This window comes from Pelecanus crispus, chromosome 2, assembly GCF_030463565.1.
Source record: "Pelecanus crispus isolate bPelCri1 chromosome 2, bPelCri1.pri, whole genome shotgun sequence".
Classification (NCBI taxonomy): domain Eukaryota; kingdom Metazoa; phylum Chordata; class Aves; order Pelecaniformes; family Pelecanidae; genus Pelecanus; species Pelecanus crispus.
Window position 1 is genome coordinate 15,757,823 of NC_134644.1, and position 10,659 is coordinate 15,768,481.

Genomic DNA, 10,659 nt, shown 5'->3' on the forward strand with positions numbered 1-10,659 from the left:
ACCAACCAGTTCCCAGTTTTAGTTTTCTCAGGCATTCATTCTTCAGTCTAATTCATTCTTGTGTCTCTTGAGCCGTACTTGAGCCTCAGAGTGGACTGGTGGGAGAGAGAATAAAGATTCCTGCTTTACTGGACCATTTTGAGCATGGAGGTGGAGAGGCATTCAGTCATTTTGAGATCTGCTGTATGCTTTCTGTCTTGTGGTGATGGAGGAAACGGTTTACCACACCCACCACTTAATTTTTATTTCCTAAAAAAAACCCAGCAGCTACAGAGAGCTTGTAAGCCCAGGACTTGCAACGTGAGACACCTTAAAGGTTTTGGATATTGAAATAGTGCTTGTATACAAATACTCTGAAGGCAAGCTTAATTTAAAAAATCTGATTTTTTAATATCAGAAGATGAGGTAGCGTAGGTCCTGATTACTTCTCAAAATCTTTGGTTATTTGGTTTCCTTGTTACTTAAATCATCCATGCAATTATGATTAAATCCAGGAAGAATTTACAGTTAAAACTAGAAGACGGTAGACAAGCCCTGTTTCATCTTTGAAAATACTTTTTCTCCGTACTCTCAAATTCTTAGAAAAAGTTTTCGAAGTGCACTTTTCTTGAGACCAGTTTATAAGGGTGGAATAGATTACAAATTTTTATATTTTGGAAACAAAAAATCCTTTCTGGTTGCTTCTTCCTTTGTTTAACTCAGGAGGAACTGTCTGACATGCTGCTGCTGCATTTTGCTCTTGCAGTACTCTTGCAAAATAGTACAGTCTATTAACATCAGGAGCTTTTTCATGCTTTGCAAGAAAGGTGGATATTTTGATTGTTACTCAGTTAAAAACTAAATAGAGAGTAAAGTTTGGTGCTCTATTTACCTATCACCAGCCACATCCACGTGTATTGGTTTTTCACCTTAGCTTTTAACTAAATTTATGATACTTTTGAAAAATATATCCTTTATCATTTAGTCTTTAGTTCTCAATTTTGAATACTACTTATGTCCTAGATGGATTAGAGCATTTAAAACTGAAGGCTAGGCTTCTAAATAATTGATATCTATGCTACAGTATAGTGTGGGGACCTGATGTAGCCTTAAATGAGCAATTCTGAAACCTAAAGCAATAAGGTGAAGCAGTACAAAAAAAATGTACTACAGTTAACTTGTCCTCCTTTTTTGCACTCTGAATTCATTTGTGGCAATCTCCATGCTGCCTCAGCTAAACTGTTACTAGGACCTGAGCTTGGTTCTTTGAAATGTTAGGTGTCTTCTCTACAGTCTGTGATACAGATGTACTCTTAGGCACTTCAGAAATTATTGCCAGATTTTAGAGCAAATTGTGGGGAGACACGTTTTTGTATAGTTAATGCTTAAACGCAAAGATGAAAATGTCACGGAAAGTGGAAATTTTACCCAGTTATGTGTGCGTTGAGCTCAGTAACTTGTTTTGCTTCATGTTGTATGAACAAGGCCAAACTGCCAGGTGGTTCCGAGTTGAACATGCTCAGCTTTCTTGCTAGGCTGACCTTTATTAAACAATTAATAACCATCACTTCTATAAAGTTTTAGAGTATGCATAACTACTTGGCTGCCCAACTTCCTTTTTTTTCCCTGTTAACCTTGTAGTAAGGTTTGATTTACTGTCAAGAGCCTTTTTATTTCTTAAAACGTTCATCTGTGATATTGTTACCCATTACGGTGACATTGCTACTTTTATCATGACGCTCATATACTTACATATAACGTAATCACCTAAAATTTCTAGTCTGACTTCTTGAGGAGTAAGAATGAATCTTTTGCAAGGAAGTCTGTTTACTATGAATGTTTAATATTTTCTTGCCTCACTAATGTTTTTTTCTGAGATATAAGGGCAGGATTATACCGTTAAAGATATGATTAAAAGACTCCTAGCCTTAATGTAGTTAGCTCTGATTCTAACAGTCAGACTACAACACCATATATTCATTTAGGGTGAGGTGTCCAAGAAAATACTCAAGGCCCTTGGTAGACCTCTATATGTCAGCGTGTGCTCTTTGCTGAATTGTTAATTGTGTTAGATATGCCCTGATAGTTTTACTTTTAGCTCCATGCTGCAGTCGCTTGCAGGACGAGGTAGCTTTTCCCTTAAAATGAAAAGGGTCAGTGGGAGTAGTTGGAGGGGAAAGGTCAATGCAGTCATTCCCAAAAAATTTTTTATTCTGACCATCAGGTTTTTCTATCCATCCTTCTTATTTGTGTTTTCTTTGATAAAACAAAATGAAAAAAACCTTACTGATACAAAACTCTTGTCTTTTGTTCTCTCTGTCCTAAGTAACTACATGAAGTGTGATGATGACAATCAATCTGAGCGTAGGGCTGAAGTTAGGTGAAATATGAGCAGATCTATTAGCCTGTTAGCGCCAAGTTTCTTCTCACTTGTACTGCTGTGGAACGTACCAGACCCTTGGCTGCTGGCCCAACAAAACTCTCTCTTTTGAGCTTTTTGTTTGCTTTGCTGGGTGAGTTCTACCTGGTGAGTTCTGTTGGTTCACAGAGGGCTCCAGCAAGCTCTATAGCTGGGACAAAGCCAGCCATGAAAAGTTGTAAAGAAAACAGGAAATCCAGCTGAAATAAAAATCAATTTCTTTACAGAACAAATGAGAAACTAGAGGCAAAATATAGTGACACTTGAGTAGTAAGATCTTTTGTTTGAAAAATTTTCCATGTTTAATAGATACGTATATTCTGTTACTACACACCATTTCCTCCTCTCCTCTACAAGAGAATGGGCAAAACTGAGAACTGTTAAGAGACATCTAAAGTTTTGCCTGCAGTGGCAGTTTTTTCCACAAAGCATATATAAATTTGTTTTTACAATAAATAATTTTTTACTGTATGTGTTACAAAGTTCCAGCATAGCCAGATGGAATTTGCCAAATCGTAGGGCTACCTTCAGTGACTGAAAAAAGAGAGGCTCATTCTGATTATCTCATTGTGTAGGAAAGGAATTCAGTGGTAGGAGGTCTCCATTTACACCTCGCAGGCAGCGGAGCAGTTCGAGTGCCTTCCAGGACCAGATATACAGCACTACATGGGCTGGAACTTAGGCAAAACACAATAAATCCAGCTCACATCTCATTTCCTGGCAGCTGCAACAGCAATGAAGTAGTGTAGCTTTACAAAATGATTACTACTTCGTCTGTGTCTTTTGTGATGAAAAGTGTCATCTAGGGCTTTTCAGCAAATTTCCTGAAAAAGAAGTGTTATTTTTTCTTGCAGATTTGATTGCCTAGTACAGTAGAATCTCTGAGGATAGGTTGCATTTTTAATATATTTAAAATATGCTGGTCAAGAATGAATAAAAACTTATTAAAAGGTTATAGTCAGATTTTTTGGTAATTTGCTGTGTACTTGTTCACATGTCTTCTAAACCTCTCTTTTTAATGCTATAAAGAAAACACAGGTTTCACAAATCTTTAATAAATGAAAATGTCTCCTCTATCTTCTTGTGATAACAAAAGTGGTGATGGATGAGAAGAAAATTGTTCAGCTTTAGAGATAGTTTTGAAAAATATAATCAAGTTAAATTTAACCATTCAGAATTGTATAAACTATTTTGAAAACTAAGATTAACACATTCTTCAAGCATTTAATTTCCAAGTAAGACTGACATAACTCAAACAAAATTTGGGAGTCCATAAATTAAGTATTCCAGAACAGTGAAAGTACATCAACAGAAGTAAAAGGGACCTAGTCTAGGAAGAGAAGTCAGTTTGCAGAGCCAGCGTGGAAAGGCACATGTGCTTTTACAAAATTCTCACTTTGCTTAAACTGTGATAATAATAAAGTGAAGAAATGTGTGAATATTAGATTAATTTTTAACCTGAATATTTATATTCATTTGTACCGTGGCAAATTAAGCAAGCAAGAGGACTGAAAAGATGTGGTTAACATGCAGGCAAACTAACCAATGAGCCAAGCAGTCAGTTTAAGTGTCCTGACACTAATGTATAGAGATGCTTTGCTGATTGTTACAGATCAACTATTCCAGGTTTATTTAATCCTGTCTTTAAAAGAAAAATATACTGAATTTGCCTTAAAGCCCTTAGTGAATATTTCTGTAGCGTTTATAACTGTTGTAAATAAAAATAACACAAAAAACGTCTTTCTTTTGCAGGTAATTAGCCAATCAAGAGCTAGGTTTAACCCAAGTATCAGCATGATTAAGAAGTGTATTGAAGTTCTGATAGACAAACAGTACATAGAGCGAAGCCAGGCCTCTGCAGACGAATACAGTTATGTAGCATGATGTTGCTGTCCTGCAGGTATGATTGTAAGGAGATCATTGCTGTCACTGTTTGGTGTGTTCCTGTGGGAAGAGGCAGGCCTGTGCCTCCATAATTGGTCACTTGGCAGCCCCTGTTTTTCTGCTGTTTACAACATCACCAGTGCCATGTCATGAGCGTCAATGAAAATGCCTATAGATATTTCAAGCTCATGTCATTATGACATTTCTTAAAACTTTACTAAAAGAATGAGTGAAGTATTGCTGAAATGTGGAAAATTGGTTGGGTACCATGCTTTTTTTTTTCCTCCCCTTTCACGTTTGCAGTTGATGTTTTTTAATGTATCTTAAGAGAAAGTTAAAAAAAAAAAAAAAAAAAGAACAAAAAAACCACAAAAACAAAACAAAAACAAAAAACCTAAATATTGTAATATGACAGATAACCTAATAATTGTATCTACATTAAAATGTAAAAAAAATGACGAACATGATACTGCTGCTTGTCAAATAAAAAAAATAAAGTTATATATTGTGTCTCGAATGATTGTAGAAATGGATTTAGCATTAATGTCTGTAAATATTATTCAGACCTGGAAGAGTAAAAATAGTGTTATGTGTTTGGTTTTTAGATAACCTCAGAAGTAGATCTGACGTAAGAACTAATTTATATAAAACTGAATACCAGGTACATTATGTTTGATGTGATTATAAAAAAATATTTATGGTTAAGTGCACATCTTGTTTTCTTGAGAATTAGGCTAACTTACATTCTTAGTGCCTGAAGGCCTACTCTGTGTCTGTTAATCTGACACTGCAGGAATATGTTACAAGAGAAAATAAACAGACATTTGAGGGGATTTAAGTAGCGTAGTTCACAAAGAGTTAGGAATGGTTATCATGAACATCAAAGATACAGTTCAGTGGCTTGTGAAACCACCCTATTAATGGGAAAGAATATAGCAGACTGGTAATTGAAAAAATGTTGTTTCACTAATGCATTGGGTAGAAACTCTACATGGATAGGTACCTGTGTTTGTTTCCACATAAGCCCACGCTGGTTTTTCCTTCTTTTCCCTCCTAACTCATATGGTTGTATTTATCATATTTTGTTTTTCTCTGCCCCAATTACATTTCTAGCTATTTGGGCAGGACAAGAAATCCATGGGCTATTTCACGTCCTGCGTTGTTCATCAGGGATGGCATGGTGACTGTTCACTCTCACATAAGCAAAGTATAATTTTAAAAGGTACTAACTCTACCACTGGAAGTAATTGGAGTTTAATAGCATTAAGCATGTGAACACACTGAATGCCTGCTGCGGAAAAGAGCTTCCTCATGGCTATGCCTGCAATTATCATTGACAGGATAAATATTAAGTTAACTTCAAATGTTCTATTTTTGCCAAATTTTATTTGTGTGCATATAAAATTATATATGTGTATATATGTTATTTACAATATTTTTTTTTTGATTGTGTGATATTTCATCACCTACTGAAAGTCCACAGATCAAGAAATAATTTTAAAGGAAGAAACCCTTTGGGGGGAGCTTTTTCCTTCTTTTTTTCTTTTTCTAGTTCTTCACTGTATGAAAGGGTTCTCTCCAACTCTCATATTGTTGCTGTCTCTTATTTCTTAACTGACACTGCATTCATATGTCATCTGGAGGGTATAGTAAACTTTCTGTAGTTAACTAGGAAATGCATCAAGAAATAGTAATATGTTTTCCTTATGTGGAGGGTGATTAAAGGGCAATAAACAATGAAGGGCATTAAACACTTCTGCCATATTTATGGTATTTTATCCCACTGTACTAAGATCTAGATTTTTAAAATGGATTTATGTCTTAAAGAAATGCTTTTTTTAGCTGATCATAATATGGTGCAGTAGGTCATTGTCTAAAGTGCTAGTTCAGAGTTGTATGAGTGTTGGGAGACAGCAAAGGTGCTTATGGTGCAGTAAACAGGAGACACATTAGCCCAGATTTTGACTGGAGTGACTTTTAATCTATTTCAGTGTGAAATGTTTCTGTGCTTTATAAAAAGTAATTCATTCATTCTTATGACAAAAATAGAATAGAGGGAATATTCTGTGCCACAACAGAAAAATTATTGCCTGAACATTGAATCATCAGATCCTTTCTCCAGAAAACAAGCTAACAGTGACACCAAAGCTTCTGGAATCAAATGTGTTTTATCTTGTAACTTGTGTATGAGTCAACAGATTTTAAGCTTGTTTCTTCATAAAAGGGTTAATAAAAGCTTTATTTAAATATAGATTGCAGTAGCAAAATTTTAAGACTGAGTTTGAAAAAGCCTTAACAAATTTATTTTCAGAATCACTTAAGAGACAAAACAAAAACTTTACTGCTCTAGCCCAAACGTGTAAGATTTTAGCATTACCTTATCTCTGAATTTTTGCATACCTAAAACATCAAAAGTAATATTTTGGTTTTTAGATAAGCATGCTGCTGAGTTGAGACATGTTTAGTGAGTTAAAAACATTCATGTATTTCAGTGCAGTTGGCATCCCTAGACAATGTCTTTCATAATTATACACAAACTCAGTCTTTTCAGTGCCTCTTGGGAAACATGGCTATCGCTGGGAAACTTTTTGAATTCTACTGTATAACTCACACCTTCCCCCTAAGGAAAGAAGTAGTGCAAAGATTGAGCCCTCTAGCTGGGTTAGGTCACTGAAGTCATTGCTGGCACACGTAGTGCTACAACCTGGCAACTCAATACCTCTGGCAAGTGTCGTTTCAAAATACAAAGTGCTAATGGGTATTAACAGGAGGGGCAAATGATAAAAAGAGAAGACATCCAAAAATGCCGTGCATTTTTAATTTTTCACTAGAAGAAACTGGTATAATTGTACGGATTTTTTTATTTGTTATATGCCTATTAACATGTATGACCTGCTAGCTGTAGGAGCCATACAGCTGAGTCTGGAAACGTAATGATTTCATACATCTCATACATTTCTAATATCAAAATGCATTTTACCTCTAGTGTTGAGTGTTATTGATAATTCTTAGGCTAACTGAAAATGTATTTCTATGATGTTTTGATTTGTCTTCAGATTGATTATCTTATTCTAGGGAAGAAAAATGTGTATGTGTATTTTAGTGTGTTCATACATAGAGGGCTGCTGGAGCTATGACAGGTACTTAAATCACCATAACATGAGAAACAGTTTTCAAAGTGGAGACTATCATTACTTTTTAGGAAACCTTTCAATGAGTACATCACTCCTCCAAATAAGGAGCAGAGTGCAGAAATTGGTCAAAGGAGAAATACATTTTATAAGCTGATATCTTTCAGCTACACTTAGAAAGCCATTTCTTATCCTTAAAAAAGTTAATTTTAAAAGCAAGTCTTTCAACATAGTATTGATTCTTGAGCAGAATAAATTCTTTGTGCCCTAGTGCAAATATGTTAGGACCATCCGTGCTTTACAAATATGGTAAGTACCTAGAGTTAATCTGAGGTATTATAATCTATGAAAACATATTCTCCAGAAGCAATTGTTCTTGCACTGGGTATTTTCTCCTATTACAAATCTGAAGTTATCCTTACTTGCTTACGGTACCTCATACTGTACTTTCTAGCTGATAACAAAACAGTTCTTGCAAGTTGTCAGGCAAAAACAGGAAGGATCAAAACATAGTTTGGGTATAATAATTTTAAAACAATGCAAGACTTTGCTAAACACAAGCATGTGTGTGTGTAGTTTTAAAGAGGGAGGGTGAACAAATATGATAGTGAAAGTAACCAGACACGTGTAGCTTGGATGTGCATTTCTTATTGTCTCCATTCTGTGGAATTCACAATTACATCAAGGCAAGAAAATAACAGCCAGGAAAAGGAAAGAGGTAGATGAGGAGGCTGGCAAGTTGGCCTCCCTGGTTAGAACTACTGGAGTTGTATTTTTGTGTTCTTTATCTTTGAATAGTTTGAACATGCGTATGTTAATTAACAAGATTACTATTTAGTTCAGTATTGATGATTACTTGTCATGCATTTGAGGAAGAAGTGTGCTAGAATATTCAAAGCAGCAATGCATGCGACATAGCCACGTGTTGGTGCTGCTCCCATCAGCTGTCCTGGGAGCACGCAGCGCAAGACGTGAAAGCTCCCTTAGTCTCCCCAGTAAGTCCTGTCTTGCATGTGTATCTGAAAAGTGAAGGACTCTTCCCAGCCTGAGTAGTTGTACGAAGCAAGTCAAAAGGTATTGTTAGTCACTTCTAAAACGGTTCTAGTAGTTTAGGGAATTACTTCTGCCATTCGTTTCTACACCCTCTTTACGACCCTTGTGACTGAAAGCTATCAACAGTGATTCAAGCAAAACTGAAATGCTCTCTTGGTTGCTTTGACTGGCGTCACGAACAGCTTGCATTAACACTGTCGTAAGTTCCTCCTGCTCAGCTGGGGAAAGTGATGGGTGTGTGATTACTAGTTTATTACAATATCAAGTAAAAACTTTACATTTGAACCACTGGTGAACTTGCTGTGTATGAACCCTTTCTAGAGCTTCTGGACTAGACAGAAATCTCTGGTATTGTATACTGAGGAGGGCTCTACGGACTTTGTGTGTCCTTCCTTCCAGTCTTCCACTGAGATAAATAAAATCATACACTGGTGTTTCTGTAAATTTGCTCTCCTATAATCTCCTCTGATGTAGTGTTATATACCAGGAGCAGAAAATGATGTGTTTTGGGACTACAGAAAGTAAAGTGGAATGGATGAAACACTTCCCGATGTCTGTATAGCCAAGGCATTAATCCTTTCAGTCTGGCTCTTACCCAAGCAAATGTTTGATATATTAGTGTTTACACGAGCAATGGATACATAAGGAGATTGTTAGGCATGTTTTCATCCCAAAGAGGCCTTGTTCTTAGCATAATCATTGAATGGTAAACACTGTAGTTATCACCTTTTGGTGGAAGCCGGTGGTTCTGATGTGTGTCAAACTCTTTTTCCAGCAGCTGTGAACAGTAGCAGTGTAGTTGCCAACAGTTATTAAAAAGGAGTGGTTTGAGGACAGTTTTGGAACTTGGCAGGTCGCTGTTGCCTGTCTTTTAGCATTGGTTATATCATCTATAACTTACTAGGTATATATGATAAAAGTGTAACAATTCTTGGGTAGTTTTTCACATTATGTTTAATAGTTTCAGTTCAGTTTCGTAAGATGTACTTGGGCTGTTTTCTGAAAAACTCTACGCCTGGGTCCATTTTCCTTTCTTCTTTCCAGCCACCAGCTTAGTAGAATTCATGGCTGTCAAAACTTGAGTTTGAGAGAATAAAAAAAAGTTTATCTGAAACTCATGATATTATGTTGTCATCTGTATATTTGAAGCCAGTTTCAGAATGCTTTATGGGATCTGTTTTAAGCAATGCCAGGCATTTGGCTCCTTCAGAGTGGTGAGATACATGGCGTGAGGTGCTGCCTAGAACTAATCAAGAGGAAACTGTAAGTGGAAGGGTATGAAGGGTCTACTGACTTACTCTTCGGAAGTTTATCTAGTGCGTCTGTGTGCACAGGATCTATCACATCACATGTTCTCTTCAGGGTTTGTTCTGTTTTAAAGAGCGGGCATAAGCACTGATGCGAGTGGGCGTTCAAGAAACAGGAGGCCTGGCCTTTTGGATGAGTCTGTCTTCATTCTGTCCTTGACCAGGAGAGTGCCCTGGTCTTACCCAATAAGGCAAGCAAGGCCTAGTACCTCTCTTGGATGTGTACAAGTCCTACAAGGGATAAACTCTTACCTGCTTCCCCAGGCTTTTTGTGTACTCTTCATTGCGATATTCAAGGGACTAAAAAACAATAATTGGGATGAGGGATCTGTAACTTTAGTCGTGAAGGTATTCCTGTGGAGCTGGGGCTGTGGGTTTGCGTATGGGTTCCAGTCAGTGGGTTGGTACACTAGAGATGAGCCATCTGCTCATCAGTGCAGAAGGAAAGCAGCAGTGGCCAGAATTCTGTATGCAAACTTCATCCTCTGTGTTTGTTGATGTCCATGATAGACTTAAGTGACAGCTAGTAATCTAGTTACCAGTAACGAATGAGTCTTCAGGTATGTGAACATTGAAGTTCAGGGGCCATCTTGCCATCTGGGGACTCAGAAAGACTTGGAAATTAGGCTTTCAGAACTACCTGTTTGGATTTGTGCGTATGTTCTGCCTGACTGCCATCTGAAGCTGTGAAAATGAGTCATGTGAATCTCACCTGTAGCCTCATCTCAGCAATTCCAGGTGAAATTCTTTCCCTTCCCCTAAGCGGGTGTCTGCTCCCACATGTTTTAGTGTACTGGTAATGATGTATCTAAGCCTTACTGTAGCCACAAATTGAAGGGAATAGATGTACACCCACAAAGCATGCACTGCTTAAAATCTGAGTCAT

At 36.9% G+C, this 10,659-nt stretch overlaps 1 protein-coding gene across 2 annotated transcripts in view; it reads left to right on the forward strand.

Annotated features, from left to right (window-relative positions):
- The window catches only part of CUL2 (cullin 2), a 49,700-nt gene extending 44,927 nt beyond the window's left edge, over positions 1-4,773 (forward strand). For both annotated transcript variants that reach the window (XM_075728308.1, XM_009485162.2), the window contains one exon: positions 4,151-4,773. In XM_075728308.1, coding sequence (XP_075584423.1) covers positions 4,151-4,282 — 132 coding nt within the window. In that variant the 3' untranslated portion in view covers positions 4,283-4,773. The remainder of the gene's footprint in view (positions 1-4,150) is intronic.
- The last annotated feature ends 5,886 nt before the right edge of the window (positions 4,774-10,659 follow it).